The 19248-nt window shown below is 45.2% G+C and overlaps 1 protein-coding gene across 1 annotated transcript; it reads left to right on the forward strand.

Moving 5' to 3' along the window:
• The first annotated feature begins 277 nt into the window (after positions 1-277).
• Positions 278-15997, forward strand: F2R (coagulation factor II thrombin receptor). The gene is made up of 2 exons (XM_034656387.1): positions 278-718; positions 12827-15997. The coding sequence occupies exons 1-2, from the start codon at positions 631-633 to the stop codon at positions 14020-14022; spliced, it is 1284 nt and encodes a 427-aa protein (XP_034512278.1). The 5' UTR covers positions 278-630; the 3' UTR covers positions 14023-15997.
• The last annotated feature ends 3251 nt before the right edge of the window (positions 15998-19248 follow it).

Consider the following 19248-nt stretch of genomic DNA (forward strand, 5'->3'; position numbering starts at 1 on the left):
GGTGCACTGCGAACGCCTTTGCTCCGCAGAACAGTAATTAGAAGTGAAGGGAGCAGCCGCCCAGGCCTCGCCGCCCTGTTCGAGGCCCCCACCAGTCTGAATCACTGAGAGCTTCGCGGGTCAAAGGCTCCCAGAGGAAAAACTGTCTCGTTTGGATTCCCCCGCCGGGCAGTGGCCGGCTGCCGGCGGGGGCGGGTGCGGGGGGGGGCTGGTGCGGGCAGGCGGCGGGTGGCTGGGTCGCAGAAGCCCGAGACCGCGGAGCGGCGGCCCAGGGACTCGCGGGGAGGGGGAAGGGCGCGCGCGGCGGGCGGCCACCGCCTCAAGGCGTACACTTGGCGCCGGGGGGCGCCCTTCCCGGCTCCCGCCGCTCGTCTCCTGCGCGCCGGGTTTCCGCCCCCGCCTCCGCCTGCGCTCTGAGAGAGACACCGGACGCGCCACCGGACTCGCCTGCAGACCCACCAGCTCTCGGGCCGACGCGAGCGTCCTCCTGTGCGCGGGCAGCTAGCGCTCTGCCGGCCCGCACGAGCGCCGCGGCGGACGGCTGGACCCCGCGGCCGCGGGGAGGGCGCACGGAGTGCGAGCCGGTCGAAGGCGGGGCGGTCTACCCGAGCCGCGCTGAGCCTCGGGACAATGGGGCCGCGGCAGCTGCTGCTCGTCGCCGCGGGACTCAGTCTGTGCGGCCCCCTGCTGTCTGCCCGCACCCGAGGCCGCAAGCCCGGTGAGAGCCGCCCCGGTATTCCCTCCCGGCCCGCCGTCGGGTCCGGCAGCCGGGGCCCCCGCGGGATTGGCGCGGGCGGGAGAGGGGACCAAATGGGCACAGGCTGCGCCTTCTCCTCGACGGGGAGGGGGGTGCCCCTGGCCGCACCCTCTGCCTCAGGTTCCTCCAGAAGCCGGATATTTGGGCTGAGGTCCGGACTCTCCCCCAGTCAAATCCAGGCGGTGATTATGACCCCTGCTCCTTTGGACTTGGTTTCGAAGGGTGCAGCCTTCCTGAGACGCCGTGTTGGATAGGCAGGAGGAAGAGGTCAGATTTTCCCGCGGAAGCCTGAGGCGCCTGGCCCCTCGTTGCATTCGTCGCGCTGTGTGACTTGTTTCTCCCAGGACCACCCCAAAAAGAACGGGTCTCGCGTTGCTCCGCCAGTCAGCGTTCTGGCCCTTTCAAGTGGAGAAGGGCTCCGTTGAAGTTTGGTTTTGTTGGAAAATTGTTTTTCTTGCACATTTTACAGTGGTGTAGAGAGAAGCTCAGTACCGGGGACGTTTAGTAGAACATCAGTAGAGAAGGCTCTGACACGAGCGGAGTACGGGACGTGGTCACGGTGCAGAATACAGGGTGATAACAGGGTCGCCACAGGGCGGCGGCGAGGGAGGCGGCGGCGGCGGCGGCGGTGGTGGTGGCGGCGGCCGGCGGCCGGGAGGTTTTTACGTAGAATCCAGTCTTCCAAGTTGAGTTGAGGAAAGAGATTCCGTCCCCAGAAGCCGGCTCCCTTCGACGCTCTGGGATTTCAGTATTTCTGTTTCTGGCCTGATGCAAGGAGAGGTTGCTCACCTAGAGTACAATTCCCCCATACTGTATTTTTAAGTATCTGGCTACTTGGCCAAATAAATGTATTTTCCAAACTTACCCCCATAAAAGCAGGACAGAGAAGTTGGTTTTAACTGATAAAGACACTAGTTAGAAACTGAGAGAAAAAAAAGTTTCAATTTCTTTATAGCGGTAGTGCTTTATAAGCTTTTAGCCCTTTTTTTTTTCTTTTTCTTTTTTTTTCTTTTTTTTTTTTTTTTTTTCATGTAGAAACAGATTCTAGCTGGTTTTCTTATCGGGGACAGATTCTATCCTTTACATTGTTTTCACACCGGAACTCGTATAGATGCATCAAGAATAAGAGGTGACAAAGACAGTGTTTTCTCTGCTCTCCATCTTTGCTCAGGATGAGTTTGTTGGGGGTGTTTTTGGGAAAACTCCAAGCTCCAGATAGGGGCCAGTTTTGTAGCAGCTCCCAGGGCTGCTGTGATAACATTCACATTGTCTCCTGGGGCGTTTGAGGAAACATGGAGAACTCCTGAAAACTGTATGGTGTTGTATGTGCTGTGTTATGTGACTTTGTACTTTTATTTTGGGCCGAGCTCTTGAGAATACAAATTGTTGTTTGAGATTTGGCTGGTGAGGTCAGGAATAAGTTCATACGAGCGCTGATCCCCTGTAGTCACCCTTCTTCGAAGTGACCTCCAGGAAGATTCTTGGTTCAGGGTAGGGAGTGAAGTTAAAGCTGCTGTTTGTGCTCCCTCTCCATCCTTGTGAACGGAGGTGTATGCTAAGATGGACAAGCTAGTGTAGACAGGTGACTGAACAAACATTGGCTAATTTATCTACATTGGATTCTGGAACCACTTTGGGAAAGGAAGAAGAAAGGAGGATGAGACAAGAAAAGGAGCCGGTGCTAAGCGTCCTCTTCTGTGTCAAACGCTGGGCTGGGAGGCATTTGCACCTCAGATTATCTGATTTCACCATCCCAGAAGACACTGTTAAGGCAGGTGTTTATACCTCCTTGCCGTCCTGAAACTAAGGCTCAGAGACAGTGTACCAAAATTTCAAATGGAGGAGGGAGTCCTGCGTGCAGGAAGTAAGTGGGGCCTCGTCTTCAGAGAGTTTTAATCACTAATAAAATCAACAAAAAATAGGTCTGCTTTTTCTTAGCACCATTCACAGGCAGCTCTAAAGAGTATGTGTCATAACCAATTGTATGTGACGGGAGGAACTGTAAGACCCCAGGTGCGGAAAGACCCTCCAGGCCCTGGAGGGCCCTGGTGGCCCTGCCCACCAGTTTGAGCTTTCCTGAAGCTCTCAGGACTTTTTTGTCCCCACTCATTTTGGCATTTGCTGTACCATCACTATGTGGGTATCTCATCTCCCCGGCCAAGATTATAAACTTCCATGTATCCCCAGAAGTCTAGAACCAGCGTCCACTCAGCAAATGGCTATTGAGAAATTCTTAAGTTCATTAACCAGTTTCCTTTCCTTTGTCCAGACAACGTAAGTGAGATGATTGGCCTTCATCAAAGAGGGCCAGCATCCAAGAGGTGACGTTTGTGAATTTTATAAGGATCTGGAGGATGAAAGGGTTCAAGCATGGCTGATGGTGACTGTGGCAGGGGTTGGGTGGGAGATGCCCCATGCTGCCCGGATGCCCACAGGCTTAAGCCCCTTTCCTTAGCATAGAGTGAGGTGCCCCTCCCCTTTCAGGATGGGTCCCAAGCCTCCATCCAGCCTCCTCTGTTACATAACCTGTTAGATTACCTATATTCCACCCAGCCCTACTCTCTAGTTCCTCCTCCAAGGGGCTATGCTTTCTGTGGCATCTATCTCCATGCTGCTCCCTCTGGCCAAAATGCCTTCCCTTACACCCCACACGTTCCCATTTAATTAAAAACGGCCACTCTGTATCAAGCCCCTATTAGGGCAGCATCCTGCTTACGTACTTTACATGTACGATCTTGTTTATTCCTCACGACAGTCCTTTGAGTAGATGTCATCCCCATTTTACAGGTAGGAAAATAGGCCCAAAATGGTAAGTCACAGGCCTAGCAAGAAGTAGAACTGGTGTTTGACCACAGGCCTGTCTTTCCTAAGTGCAGGCTTTCTCTATCCACCCCTATAGAGGGGAAGCCATCCAGATACCCAGCAGTAGAGAAGAGTAAATCTCCCGTGCTCCCCAGGACCCCTAGAGGGCAAAGTCTGCACCCCATTGGTCTGTAGCCCAGGCCTGGCACATGGAGGTGTTTAGTGAACATTTACACTTAGGTTGTGGCATCCTGCCATTTATTTTTGCAGACACATGATAAGGCAGGGAGGGTATCAGTGGATTCCCTAGTCATGAATATGCTAATTAATTGGCTGTTACCGAGAGACTGTGGTCCTAAGCCTAAACAAAAGACAGAAAATAGGACAATGATTCTGCCCTAAGCTGACCAGAAACCTCTGTAAAGCCTGAAAGCCAAATTTCTTAGGAAATGGCAAGAAGTAAAATTCTACTGTAATATCTGTCTAAATTAGTTTCTTCCTTCTCCCTCTCTCTCCTTCATTCATTCATTTTTTTCATTCCCTAGTGCCTTTGACTTTACTTTCATAGGACGTATGGAGATACTATGTTCCCGCCTAAATTGGCCCTCTCTTCCTTTGTATGAGATGACGTTTTTGAGACATGGGGGCCCTTTCTCAGGAATATTCTCATGTCCTCTCTGCTGGATGCGTTTCCACCCACTCTCCATCTTTCTAATTCAGCACTTCTCGGCCCTTTATGTCTAAATGGATCGGTGTGCTGTGAACCCTAACTTGCGCTTTCTCAGCAGCTCTGCATTTGCTCCTTTTCCGAAAGGCTTCTGGCCAGGCTTTGTCCCCATGCCCTTTCTACCCTTTCCCCTCCCTCAGCCAGTTCATCTTTGTCCTTGTCATGTCACACACTGGAACTCAGCTGAGCCTTGAGCTGGGTGGAGTTCCACAGGGACAATGGAGTCCCCATGACTCTGGGTTTCTAATCTTCCCCCCTTTCCTCTGTTTAGACACACATCCCTCTTTTCCCTCAGAACTCCTTTCTTTCCTATATTTTTTAATTGAGGTTAAATTTACATAGTATTAAATTAGTCATCTTGAAGTGTACAGTTTAGTGGTATTTGGTACACTTCCAATGTTGTATAATCACCACCTCTATCTGTTCCAAAATATTTTCATCACCCCAAAACGAGCCCTGTACCCCTTAAGCGCTTAACCCCCATTCTCCCTCCCCCCAGTCTCTGGCAACCACAGATTTGCTTTTGTGTGTGTGTGTGTGTGTGTGTGTGTGTGTGTGTGTGTGAGTGTGTGTGTGAATTTACCTCTTCTCTGCATTTCGTAAAATGGCAGCATACAGTATGTGGCCTTTTGGGTCTGGAGGACTCCCCTTTCACCAGTTTTCATGAGTGTGTGGGTGCCCCGTTTGCTGTGAATACTCAGATAAGCACCCTGGAAGAGTCATTAGGAACAATAGCCGTGGTTTATTTTTTACTATGATGCTGGTATTGGGGGCTCCACAGTTTCAACATTCAGAACTTTCTGTTTATTTCCCTGTTTTGGGATTTTCATTCTGCCTTTTGCCCTCTCTTGCTTATGCCTGGTACTTTCAGAGCCAGTAGCTTTCTCTGTAGGCTGAGGCAGTTTTTTCTGGGTATGAGCTTCCCCTTCCTCCAAATACTCTCTCCCCCACTGACCTTGTGGTGGTGCTTGCAGAAACCCACTGAAGTTACAGCCTCCTTCTCCATTCCAAGGCATCCAATGAAGTTTTGTCGTAAAAGGCCATTGCGTCCTTTATGCATTCCTTATTGAGGTTCAAAAAAATCTGCCCTTTGAAATAACAAGAATAATCTGTAATTTGCTGTGAAAACAAATTTATTTAACTGTAAGAAAGGACATTCTATCATTTATATTTCAAGTCCATGATGAATGAGAAGTTAGGTATTATAGTATTGTAGAATAGTGTTTTCCGGTATTTTCTTTTTTTGCTAGCCAGCAGAAAAAACTGTAAGAAATATACTTTACACTGTGACACAGTAGTTTTTGTGTGTGCAGTAAATATGCATAGGCAATTGTTGTGTCTGTGTAGATTTGAAACAAAAGTTCTACCAAACCATACTCACCTTGACCACGTGCTATGCATTCCAATATTTTCTACACTATTCTGTTTTTCTAAATGCTTGTTAAACCCTGTAAATTGGTAACCATTATCAAGTCTCCACCATCATTTAAAACTTAGTGTAGCAGCCACAGAGAATTGTCCCATGGTTGGCGGAACTGACGGCCTTACTAACTTTACCAGAAGAGTTTGCTTTCCAGGAAGTGCCATTTATGACAGTTTCTATCACAACCTAGAATCTACTTTGCTTGAGTTCTGGTTTATGAACCGCAGTGGGACTGGGGCGGGGTTAGGAACGGAGACAGCTTGGTACCGGGAGGAATTGCTGATAATTAACATCCTTTATGGTGAATTAGTTTTCATTTTAGCTTGTTGTTTTAGAGAGCAACATTCCCAGGACACGGAGCTCAGGGCCTGCAACTTTTGGTGCAAAACAGGCCTGGAAGAATGGGAAAAGCCAGGGAATCAGAATCGTTCCGGAGAGGCCTGCTGCTGCCCTGACCCCACACGACAGGCCCTGGCCTCCAGGAGGCTCCAGGCCAGAGCCCCACACGCTTCTCTTATGTCATCCTTGTGCCTGTTCTATCTGAGCGTGCTGACATTTAAATTTTCTGGTTGTCTTTATCGTACATTCGCGTCCCCTGTCACCCCTGTCCCAGTTAGGCTTGCTCTCCTGTGCTTCCAGCCGAGTCCCTACTGCAGGATGTGGGCCAGGAGGGGAAGCAGCCTCTGATACGGGCCACCTTTTCTTAAGCCTACAGTCAGGGTTTGCCTTATTCTACCTTTAATTCTGGTTTTCCCATAGCAGAGAATTTTGTGCACCTGCTGCTTTTGCTTCTGCCCCATCGTGAGCACTGTTTTAAAGATGTGTCTTTCTGTCTTGTCCTTGAACGTCTCTCTACTACAACTGATGAGTCTGTGAGGACTAGGTGGTTAGCATGTGGTTGGTGTGTAGCCAAGGTCAGCAGGACTCCTGAATTCCCAAGCAATATCATCAACTTAAGTTCCATATTCACATGGTCATGTGCTGCCTGCTGTTGTTACAAGGATGGACAGATTCATTTATTTGGTGAAAAGGTTAGAGGAAAATAATTGTACCATTTCAGGAGTAGGTCATGAATCTCAAGCCTTTTAAAGAGACAGGGTAATGTGCTGTGGTTCAAAGTGTATGATCTTTGGAGCCAGGAAAATCTGGGTTCAAATCCTGGCCCCTCCACTTACTAATTCTGTGACTTTGGATTAGTTACTTAGCCTATCTGTGTCTCTGCATGTTGGCCATAAAACAGGGATTGTAATGCTTATCTTGTAGAAATGGTAGAGTTACATGGGGTAAGGTATGAAGTATGTAGTATGTAGTAGGTATTCAACAAATGTTTAGTGCTTTTCATAACAATTCCTCCATATTCCAGAAAAGCCTTTGAGGAGTTGGTATCACATGAATTTATTAAATGTAAAACTGTTCATGAGGACGCCTGGGTGGCTCAGTCCGTTAAGTGTCCAACTCTTTGATTTTGGCTCACATCATGATCTCAGGGTCATGAGATCAAACCCAGCATCTGGCTCTGGAGCCTGCTTGAGATTCTCTCTCTCCCTCTCCCTCTGCCCCTCCACCTGCTCACTCCCGCTCTCTGCCCCAGGTGTCCCTCTTTTGTCTCAGTCTCAATGGGAGATAAGTTCTTAAATGTTCGCATGAAAAGTTTTTTGTTTTTTTTTAATTTTTTATTTTTATTTATTTATTTGAGAAAGAAAGAGTGCACACGCAAAAAGTTGGAGGGGCGCAGAGGGAGAGGGAGAAGCAGACTCCTGGCTGAGCAGGGAGACCCACCTGGGGCTCAATCCCAAGATCCCAAGATCATCACCTGAGCCGAAGGCAGAGGCTTAACTGATTGAGCCACCCAGGCGCCCCTCTTTTTTAAATATATAACCGTAATACCATTGCATCACCTAAAAAGATGAGTATCAATTTCTTAACATTTTGCACTGTTCAGTCAGCATTCAGATTTTGGTGATTGACTCATAAATGCCTTTTTACGGTTATTTTTTTTTTTTTAATCAGGATCAAACAAGGCCAACCATTGCGTCTGGTTGGTATGTCTCTTAAATCTCTTTTAATCTGTTACTATTTCCCATCTCCTCCTTTCTCATGGCTGTTTCTCAAGGAAACAGGGTCATTTGTTGTAGAGACTCCCCTGCACCCTGGACCCAGCCAGCTGCATCACGCAGGCTCGTTCAGTAGGGCACGTATAATGCCCATCTGTCCTCGGCGTTTTCTGTCATGTAGTAGGTACAGCGGGAGGCCTGTTCAGATTCGGGTTTGGTTTTTTGCAAGACGGCATCAGCAGCGGTGCTGTGCACTTCCTGCTGCATTCTCAGGACTGTCTCTCTTCCTGTGATCTTAAGCTTGGTTACTCAGTGGATTCAGGCACTGTCCGCTTGCTCCAACTCTTACGAGTTGCATCAACTTTCACCCAGTGGTTTTAGTGACCACTGGTGATCAGACTCAGTGCATTAGTTCGCCAAGAGCTTCCAAACGATGCTTTCCTAAATCTGTTATTGTTTCTGCATTTAGGAGCTGCAATTATTTTATAAAGAACTTTCTGTCATTGACTATTTTGTTTCCCTGAAATAGCATTTATGTAGAAAAGGCAGGATAAGTTCTTGAATCTTGCTTTTATTTACCAGTTTTCATACAGGGCCCCCTAATTTCCTCCAAAGGTGACCAAAAATGATGCATCATTTTCCTTCGAGTATCATTATGAACTCATGGATCTTAACATATATGACCTGTTTCAAATGTGTTTTAATTCACTTTTGTCCTTATTCTTTTGGTGATCTGTGTCACGCCTTGGCCAGTGGACCCCCCTTCAGATTGACTCCAGAGTCTTTCTAACCTGACCCTAATATTCTTTAGAGATGTTCAAGGCTCATTTTGTAGATTTCCTACCCCAGAGCTGGAACCAGCAGTTTCTTCCAGGTACAGTGGTTCTTTGCATTAGAAAATGGTGTGCATATGCCTTTGAGGCAGTGGAATATTGCAATAATACTGCTGTTTTCCATTTATGGAATTAATATATTTCTATTAATTTGCCATCCTTCTCTTCTTTATTTCTCTTCAGCATGTAGTGTGGATTCACTTGTGGAGAATTGCAGGATACGGTTATTCTGCGCTGTGTGGGAATGTGGACTAGGTCCTGGGACTTCTGCTTTGTTAATATGTGAGTCCTGTAGGGCAGAGCTCTGAGTCACAACCAAGGCCAGTACTTTGGGGGAGGCCGGCATGGTATAAATCCCAGGATCACATGGGACCTTGACAATGCATCTAGTTACCACTCTGCTTCCAAGCCAGATCTCATCAAAGATAGAAGAAGCATTGCCTGACTTTCTAATTTTTAACATTTTCCGGAGTTAGAGAGTCCATACTGAAGCATTTAGCAGTGTGCTACACTGAATCACAAAACTACTCTAGAGCCATTTAAGAGAAACTTAAATTGAGCAAAACTTAGCAGGAAGCATGAGAACTGATTTTAGGACCTGAGCTGCCTTTTTTGTATGTGAAATCATAGCTTAACAACAAAACCACAGATGAATTAGAAGAGCTTTTGGCGCGCTGACAGGCACTTTCTCCTTGACCTCTGAGCTGTGCCAGGATGGGAGGAAAAGGGAGATACGCAAACTCAAGTTGCAGCCTAAGGGGCTTGAGCTAGTTGGGTATGTCTAGTTACTTGGAATTGGTTTTATTTCTTTGATGATGGTGTTTACTTAAATTAAAAAAAAAATTTTTTTTGCTGACATTTTTTAATTCCACAAAAGCCAAAATATCAAACCTGTGGGAACAAGAAAAGGTGACAACTTAGGTAATGATATTTAATCCAAGGATTATGCATTCTTCCTGTGGTACAGCTTATAAAAATTTCATGTTTCAGTGGGTATAATGTTTCTGTTATAAAAACACCAGACTGCCTAAAAAGGCCTCGTCAGGGAAGAAATTTTTTAAAACAAATTCTTAATGCCAGAGTACTAAATATAGAGTAAAATCCAGTGACAGTTTTATTTTCAGAAAAGCGACAGTATTTGAAAAGCTTAGTAATGAGAGTTCAGTAGTTTTCAAATTATATCGTTCCCCTAGGTAATGCCTGAATTCATACCTGTGTGTGCACGCCTGTATGTGTACTTTACCCCTCCCTGCATGACAGAGGTTTCTAGCCAGGTTAATCTAGCCAGCTTTCCAAAGTGCAGAGGAAAATTGTGTTATTTTCAGTTTCTTCTGGGTCAGCATTTTTAAGGACACTTATCTTTGTGGTATTAAAATGCCAGAACCTGTTCATTCTTTTCTAAGTTAGATGCATCACAAAGGGAAGAAAAGGATACTTCTGGAAAAGGCTATGAATTTAAAATCCGATATACAGCTTTGAATGCTGGGGCTATCTACTTTACAACCTGTTTGTGTTCCTCAGCATACTGAAAATATTGCTGAATAGGAGGGAAGAGGAGCATAGATACCATTTTAATTTAAAATAAATGAGAGTGAATAATTGAATCTAAAAGCAAGCTGCACCGACGTGAAAAGAGAAGGATAAGAATAATTTCTTACATTGATTAATTTGTATATTTACAAAGTAAGCACATGTCCTACTTCACAAGGGATACACCTGGCTGCCAGATACTTAGGTCAGACAGGTATCGGAATCCCACTTTAACGATTCCGAGACTAAGTTCAGAGGGGTTAAGTAACTCCTGGCAAAGCCAATATTAGAATGCAAATCTGTGATTAAAAGCCAATTTAAGGAGCACCTACCATGTGCAGGTTGCTGGAGATTCAGAGATTAACAGGAACTGTTTCTTACCCTTGAGGAACAATCTAGGCGTATCTATTTTCTCAGAAGCTCATCACTGGAGACATTTGACCTTCCTTGTGACAGACGTCCTGCCAGGCCACCCCTTCACCCTCAGCAGCCCAGTCATGACCTTGCTGATAGAGCCACACCTTCACCTTTCTCCACCAAGCCCTGTTCTACTCTACTCTCTCCTTATTTTGAAAATAGATGCCACTTTATTGTACTTTCTAGTTCTATTGTCTTTCCATTGGTTGGTTTCTTTGCTGCTAGTTTCTATTTTTTTTTAATCCATTTCAATAAGCTATTTCCCTTTACTTCATTGCAATACATCCTTCAAAATCCTTATCTGCTAAGTCCAACATCTGGGTCTTCTTGGAGTTGGTTTCCACTGATTATCTTTTTTTCTTGAGACTGGGTCACATTTTTCTGTTTCTTTTTGTATCAAATGATTTGGAACTGCACCCCAGACATTGCCATACTATATAGACTCAGGATTTTGTTTTATTTCTCCAAAGGATTTTGGTGTTTTTGCTTTAGCAGGCAGTTAATTTGGTTGGACTCAACGTGCAAACTCTCCCATCTTGAACAATAATATCACTTCAGTTCTTCTGTCTTTAGCAGAGCTGTTTTGCCTCGTCCCTTACATGTGCATGGTTCCAGAGTCAGCCAAAGCCTGGGGCAAATTCACACTGGAATTTAGGGCTGGCTCCCTTCTCTGACTTCTCCTCTCCGGGATTCTCTCCTCACTTTCTAGTGACTGTGGTTGCCCTGAACTCTGTCCTCTGGTTCTTCAGGCCGGAAACTGTGGGTTTTCCATCTGAGTTGTAGCCATCCTTTGTGGCATTGGCTTTGGCCTTCTCTTGAGCTTACCATGAAAGTCAAGAAAACAAGAAAGTCACCGTGTGCCATCCTTTCTTTCGAGATTCATTTCTCCACTGCCCAGTACCACCTTAGGAACCTAAATGCCTTCAGATCATTGATTCGGGGGAGGAAGGAGGTCAAGGGTTTTTCATTTTTCTCTAAGAGATGGTTGGGTCCAGTGTCCTTACAGAGCCGTTCCACAACTAGAACTATCTCTTTTATTGCATTATGCCTCTCTGTGCAAGCTGTTGTTTGTACAATGCGTCCACCACTGAAAAATATGACCAAAAGTTTGACAATGTACTGTACTTAATGCAGTTTCTAGCCAGATTTTAAATCCTCTCACATCACTTCTAAGTAACCTGCATGTCCACTGTCTGTTGTGGACATTTCCAGGGATGGAGGCTTCGCCCTTCCTCCTCTGTGCTTTCTCTCCCTGGTCCTCAGCTTCCCAGGGCCCACCAAAGCTCGTTGTCCACCTCTCCTCGATGCCAGAACTTGAGCAAAAGCTCCTCAGAAGGAAAAGCTGGTTGAATAACAGCAGCTAAGTCTTGCCTTTCTCTGATGAACATTTTAAGTGGAGGCTTTTGGTGGAAGAGGGTGATAAAAGGAGGAAGTGTGCAACTGAGACTTTATTTTGACTTCTGGTTGACACTCAAGAAAGCCTGATTGGCCTGGCATCTGGCTTGATGCCTTTTGGACCTGAGCTGAGGAAGGCCATCAGCCCAGAACATCTGCTCCTCTTCGGACCTGCTCAGGAAGGAGACAGGAAGATGCCTGAGGGGGTGTGCACCTTGTGGCCATGCTAAAAGATAACCCGAGGGACTGTTGTTTGGGTCCACATATGCCGAGAGATTTGGAACATCCTGTGGTGTGAACACACTAAAGATGTAGAGGAAAACTGTCACATGGACAGTGGCCACGGAAATGGACCCCTCCGTCCTACTCCGACATTGCCTCTAGCTCCGTAACGTAAGAGGTCCCCTCACCTTTCTGAGTAGCTGTTTCCATGGGGAACATGGGTTTCCAAGGGTGTCTGCAAACTAAGTGGAGGAAATGTGCACATGAAGGCCTATGGAGGAAAGCTAAGTCATAGAGCTTGGGAGGGATTTGTTCATAGAGACGGTGGCTAATATGGAAAAGAAGTCACCGCTTTTTTCCTTCATGTCAAGCACTCAGCCTCTCCTGATGTCTTCACGATACATCTCTGAAAGTGTATCATTCGCCTCTGTCCTTCTGAGGAGCAGAATTTGACGTGTTTGCTTGTGCCAGTAAAAAATGCTGTACGATATTTTGAGTGAGCTAATTCCCTGCACAAATGGAGCTAATCCATTTGCGCATGACTTGCTCTTTACCACCTACTCTCCTAATAAGAGCACAAAAAATAAAAGTAAAATGTATTCTCTTTGTCTTTTTGACTTTTTAATTTGTTCTTTTGTTTTGTTTTGTTTTGTTTTGTTTTTTAAGCATCAAAAGCAACGAATGCTACTGTGGATCCCCGGTCATTTTTTCTCAGGAATACCAATGATAGATTTGAACCATTCCCACTGGAGGACAATGAGGAGAAAAACGGAAGCGGGTTTCCTGAAGACAGATTAAACTCCATCAATATAAGCCGTCCTCTTCAAAAACGGCCCGCCGCGTCTATCTCGGAACATGCCTCGGGATATCTGACCAGCGCCTGGCTGACGCTTTTTATCCCCTCTGTCTACACTGGCGTGTTTGTAGTAAGCCTCCCTCTGAATGTCATGGCCATCCTCGTGTTTATCTTGAAGATGAAGGTCAAGAAGCCCGCAGTGGTGTACATGCTGCATCTGGCCACGGCGGATGTGCTCTTCGTGTCGGTGCTGCCGTTCAAGATCAGCTATTACTTTTCCGGCAGCGATTGGCAATTCGGTTCCGAAATGTGTCGCTTTGTCACCGCTGCCTTTTACTGTAACATGTACGCCTCCGTCATGCTCATGACAGTCATAAGCATTGACAGGTTTTTGGCCGTGGTGTACCCCATCCAGTCCCTCTCCTGGCGCACCCTGGGGAGGGCCTCCTTCACCTGTCTGGCCATCTGGGCTATGGCCATCGCGGGGGTGGTGCCTCTCCTCCTCAAGGAGCAAACCACCCAGGTGCCAGGGCTCAACATCACTACGTGCCATGACGTGCTCGATGAGACCCTGCTCGAAGGCTATTATGCCTATTACTTCTCCGCCTTCTCTGCCGTCTTCTTCTTTGTGCCCCTGATCATTTCCACAGTCTGTTACGTGTCTATCATTCGATGCCTTAGCTCCTCTGCCGTTGCCAACCGGAGCAAGAAGTCCCGGGCTTTGTTCTTGTCGCTCGCTGTTTTCTGCATCTTCATCATCTGCTTTGGACCCACAAACGTTCTCCTGATTCTGCATTACTCTTTCCTTTCTCAAGATGCGGTGACAGAGGCTGCCTACTTTGCCTACCTCCTCTGTGCCTGCGTCAGCAGCATAAGCTGTTGCATCGATCCCTTGATCTACTATTACGCTTCCTCCGAGTGCCAGAGGTATCTTTGCAGCATCTTATGCTGCAAAGAAAGTTCTGATCCCAGCAGCTACAACAGCAGCGGCCAGCTGATGGCAAGTAAAATGGATACCTGCTCTAGTAACCTGAATAACAGCATATACAAAAAGCTCTTAACTTAGGAAAAGGGACCGCTGGTGAGTGAAAAAGAAGAGGTTAAAAAGGCGAATAGCCTGAGGATTCTATTAGTCTCTGCCAAAAAGGTATTTACGATCAAAAATGACAAATCTGTGACTTGCATGCCTCTCTTTTTATGAGAGCCATTGATCATATCTATTTGTTAGTTACAGGAAAAGATAGAAAGAATAGAAAACAGTGTCATTCCAAGAGAGTATCGCCAGTGCTACAATAATAACTGAATGTCATTTTCTGATACACTTAGGTGTCTTACTGTGTGTGTGTGTGTGTGTGTAGGTGTATATACACATATTTGTATCATTTGCAGTGCAGTATAGAATAGGCACTTTGGAACCCTCTCTTTTTTCCACCAGAGGTTAAGGAAAGAAACGTTTAGGTTGGTGGAGTTTAGCCCTGAACATCTAAAGATGTTGATCAATAGGGAGGGATTCTGTGGTGGAACTTACATAGCTTTTGCAAATAAGTATATTTGGAAATTGTTCAACAGCAACGTGTAAGTTATTAAGGGATAAGACTTAGTACTATCTGTGTGTAGAAAAAGTTCTACTGTTTTCCATTTTAAAGGTAGTAAGGTTTGAATTCTTTAAATTATGAAAACATAGGATATGGGTAGCATGTTTGATGTTTCACATTCCGTGTCTGTAAACCGAGAATGAGCATAAGATCCCACGAAGAACCTAAGTCTTGCTTTCAAAGTAACCTGCCCCTGGATGGAGGACTCCAAGCACTGCATACAAAGCAGGGCCGTTTCAGACATGGGCTGGCCAGAAACCTTCCAGCTGAGCCTCCCAGAGGTCAGGACTGGGACCACCACAGTTGCTCTCTCCTCCTGATGTTCCCTTGTGGGGTTCCTGTGAACTACCTTGTTTATTAGAAATTGGCAAAGGAGGTGCTATCCCAGGGGATAATGGATATAAAAGACTTCTCTGCCCATTTTAAGAACAGAAAAAAAAGGCCCACTCACTTCCAGCAATTACCCCCCAAGGACCATTCTGGAATGGAAACACTCGTGGAGCAAACATGAACACACATTTTGTGCTCCGGGCACAAGGGTGGGGCTGGGCATACAGAGTTGAGTAAAACTGAGACCTGCCCTCAAGAAAAACAAAGTAGACCAATACAGAGTGTGGTATGTATATAATAAATAAATATGTCCTTCTATAAAAAAGTTTTTTGGCCACATGTCACCGTGCAAGTTTCATACAAGCAAGGATTGTCAGTTGAAGAACACTGAATATTTAGGTTACTGTTTCCTGTGGTTATAACTTGAGACGAAAACATAACACAATACAGGAAGCATATTTTTAAAAAACAAGTCCTCTGATCTGTATTCATTGGACATGGCTTATTTACAAATCAAAATTTTTTTTAAAAAATCCGTTATGCCAGTTTGATGAGAAATAACGGAAGAAAATGAAACGGACTTTGAAATCTAGGAAAACGATTCTATATTTTCCATTCACTTTTTAAAAGAGTTAATGAGGTGATTTTAAAAGCATTTTTTAACCCCTTGATTAGTAACAAGTACAGAAAATCCTCATGGATTTCACAAAATAATTTGAAAGCTAGGTTGAAATGCATGTTTTTTTCTAATGAGGCAACGTTGGCCTTTTACACAAACGAAAAAAGTGAAAAGTTGCGGGGCAGATGCTTAACCTACTTAAAAGAGCAAACTGTTTCCAAATGCCATAGAATAATTTACATCAAATAACATAATGTAAGTATAAGCTTGCATTGATTTTATTCTTTTAGCATTGATTTTATTAACTTAGTTACTGTGTTTTATCCAACTCAGTGGAAATTTACTTGTGTATTCAATCTGAAATATTAAAATACCTCTGACCTAATATGACTATCATTACTATATTATCAGTCTGTCCTTATGTGATTGTTTTTATGTTCTCTCTTTTTAAAACATGTAAGTAACCTTTATTAATAAAGATGAACGTTTGCTTGGTATCTGCTTGGAATAAATAAATAAGTAGACTGTATCTATCAGGGCCACTGGCAGGAAGGCCATATCTCAGGGCTTAATGAAGAGTGTTTAATGAAGAGGCAATGTGCAGAGATAACTGACAGGGTCGAGGGAACCACCAGGGCATGGTGAAGCACCCCAGGGGCAGGCAATTAGGGGAGGCCATTATCACCCCAGGCCCAAAGGAGTGGAGGAGGGAATACGCAGACCTCCTCTCTTTCAACCCTCTGACCTCCCACTTGTGCCTGCTGCTCTTGCTCCTGGTCTTAACCGAAACTCAGAGGTCAAGGGAACCTGGGTGCCTTAGTCCATAAAGGTCTGCATCTTGGGTCATGTAGAATGTATCTGGAAGAAGAACAAAGGAATTGGATGATGAGTTTTCTGTGTCTTTTTTTTTTTTTTCTAAATCCCTTCTTAAGAAAACTGGAGGTTGAATCATTGAGAATATGTTCAGATTCCTGGGTCGTAGGCATCATGAAGAGTCTGCGGTTCTTTGCCAGGGAAGAGAGAAACAAATTACATGGCAGAGCCAGGAGGCTGTGATGAAACCCCAAGGAAGACTGCCCTTTGAGGCGCAGCCCTCTGCCGTCCAGTGCTCCCAGGGCAGGGGGGAGGGGAGGGAATTAAAAGTAAAATGATAAGTATCTCTGAGAGTCCTAGACATTTTAATAACATATTTCTAGATTCATAGTCCACAGAAAAATTGTTTTCAGCTAAAGAAGAATTCTTTGAACACAGAGAATACACAGGCTTAAGTTTCTGAGGCTGGACACTCAGCAAGTGTTTCTGGATTGGCTACACTGAAGGAGGCCCAGCTCGTGGCCACCAGAAACAGGATCCCTGCCCTAACCAGAAAGCGACCTTTCAACTCTTCTATTGTTATTTTTCAAAATACGTTTGAAGTTTAAAAAAAACCCACACTTGAGGGGTGCCTGGATGGCTCATTAGTTTAAGCTCAGGTCATGATCCCAGGGTCCTGGGGTCAAACCCCACATCGGGCTCCCTGCTCAGCGGGGAGCCTGCTTCCCTCTCTCCCTCTGCCCTGCTCGTCTTTGCTCTCTCTCAAATAAATAAATACAATCTTAAAAAAAAAAAAAAAGTACACACAGTTGAATTTTCTTAACACAAAATGCTTATTTTTCCAACCAAGTCAAAATAGGATTTTTAGGGGCGCCTGGGTGGCACAGCGGTTAAGCATCTGCCTTCGGCTCAGGGCGTGATCCCGGCGTTATGGGATCGAGCCCCGCATCAGGCTTCTCTGCTATGAGCCTGCTTCTTCCTCTACCACTCCTCCTGCTTGTGTTCCCTCTCTTGCTGGCTGTCTCTATCTCTGTTGAATAAATAAATTAAAAAGTCTTTTAAAAAAATAGGATTTTTAAGGAAATAGAGTATTTGGCTGTTGAATATAAATATGGGAAATTTTAGATTATACTTATGAACATAAGAAATTAAGAAAAATGTTGGCATATCCTTCAGGAAGTTTTGAGCTCTGAGAGCAAGTGGAAAAAGTTAAGCAGTGTTTATGACCAAGTTTTTTAAGTGTGTGAGGCCTGGACTCTGGACTAGAAGTTTATCTTTACCCAGGTGTCATAGTAAAAATTAAGGGGGAAAAGAGTCACCAACAGTAATTTCCTGACGGAATTGGCATCACTGTGTGGTTATTCCTTTCAAAACTACTAGATCAGATGTGTGTGTAGAGAGTAACTGAACACAGGAAAAACCTAATTGTGTTTTATGATGGAGGTGTGGTTAAGCTGCAGTCCTTGAGACCTTTGTAGGAGATGTATGAGGTCAAAACTATCTTAAAACACGAACCTGTTATTTGTCTTTTTTTGGTCTGATTCTCTCATGACCATATAGTTGAGTTTTCCAGTGGCTGCATGACATGTGATATCACGACAAACTGAATGCAGGAGATAGGAAAATCTATCTTCTATGAAAGCCAGCCATTAAAGAAATTTGTAAAAATAGAAAACAGTGCAACTCCCAAGAAACCATTGTTTTGGGAAGAAAATTTTTTTGTGAAAAAATATGATATTTACATTAACATGTCATGGATTTGTTATTTTTAAGTGAAAGAAATATTTTCAAAAGGTCTCCATTTTGATGTCTAACATGGTAAATGGTGGGTATAATCAGTAGGGTTTGCTGTTGCTCTCCAGAGAAAGAAAAAGGCCCCAATACGGCACGTTGGCCCATTTCCATAGTGTAAACACCCTTCTCGGCTGCCAGCTTGAAGCTTTCAGTGGTTTGACTTTGGGCTTGAAAAATTCCTGAATATTGAATTCTGATTCAAGCTGACTCCAACGTTGGATATAACCTTCATAACTGAAAAATCTTTAGGGCCTTCAATAATTTTTAAGTGTATTAAGGACTCTGCAGCCAAAAAAGTTGGACAACCCTGCTCTAATACAAGATTTCCCAGCTTTATTGCCTTCAAGAAGACCTAGAGGTCAGTCATGATTAGAAAGCAGGTCACCACTTGGCTCACGGTCGCAAGCCACCACACTGGGTTTCTGGCAGCTCACAGCCGAAAGGATCAGCACCTTACAGCCAGAGCGGCTGATTCGAGCAGGTCCAGCCTGGCTCCACAGTTAGCAGGCTTTGTGTGAGGCCTGTTTTGCAGTCAGCGCCTGTGAACCACCCATGGCAGCCTCACTAGTGCAGACATGAGGCTCCACACTTCACGTCACGGGGACTGTCACCTGCATGTGCTCTTCTGGAAATGCAGAGAACCAGAGGTCAGATTCAGCAGCATCTTGGGATTCAGATAACACAGTCTGTTTTCACCCAGCTGGCTGCATGCTCATCACTTCAGGAAGTGACTCATAAGCACAGTGGAGAGCAGCTTTGAAGGCTGCATTTATAGTCTGAAGACATCAGGTGGCAGCAGGACCCGTCGGCCTCTTTTGCCCATTTTAATAACCACTGTATTGGGCTTTTTAGCGTGCTGCTGTGTGACCCATGCAGGGAAGTGAGAACATGACCGAGGGTGGGATAGCCAATACTGTGATGCATGTAAGAATAAGACCCTGGAGGGCGCCTGGGGGCTCAGTCGGTTAAGCATCCCACTCTCAATTTCGGCTCAGCTCATGAGTTCAGGGAGGCCTGGGGCTCCGTGCTCATCAGGAAATCTGCTGGAGATTCTCTTCCTCTCCCACTCCTCCTCCCTGCACTTGTGCGTGCTCTCTCTCTCATAAATAAATAAACCCTAAAAAAAAAAAAAAAAAAGACT

Source organism: Ailuropoda melanoleuca, chromosome 3 (genome assembly GCF_002007445.2).
Source record: "Ailuropoda melanoleuca isolate Jingjing chromosome 3, ASM200744v2, whole genome shotgun sequence".
Taxonomy (NCBI): domain Eukaryota; kingdom Metazoa; phylum Chordata; class Mammalia; order Carnivora; family Ursidae; genus Ailuropoda; species Ailuropoda melanoleuca.

What these genes read in the sequence shown, in the direction of transcription:
- F2R (XM_034656387.1), top strand. Translation starts at nt 631, where the DNA reads ATGGGGCCGCGGCAGCTGCTGCTCGTCGCCGCGGGACTCAGTCTGTGC. An exon ending in CACCCGAGGCCGCAAGCCCG is followed by an intron (nt 719 to 12,826) that starts GTGAGAGCCGCC and finishes TTGTTTTTTAAG; the next exon opens with CATCAAAAGCAACGAATGCT.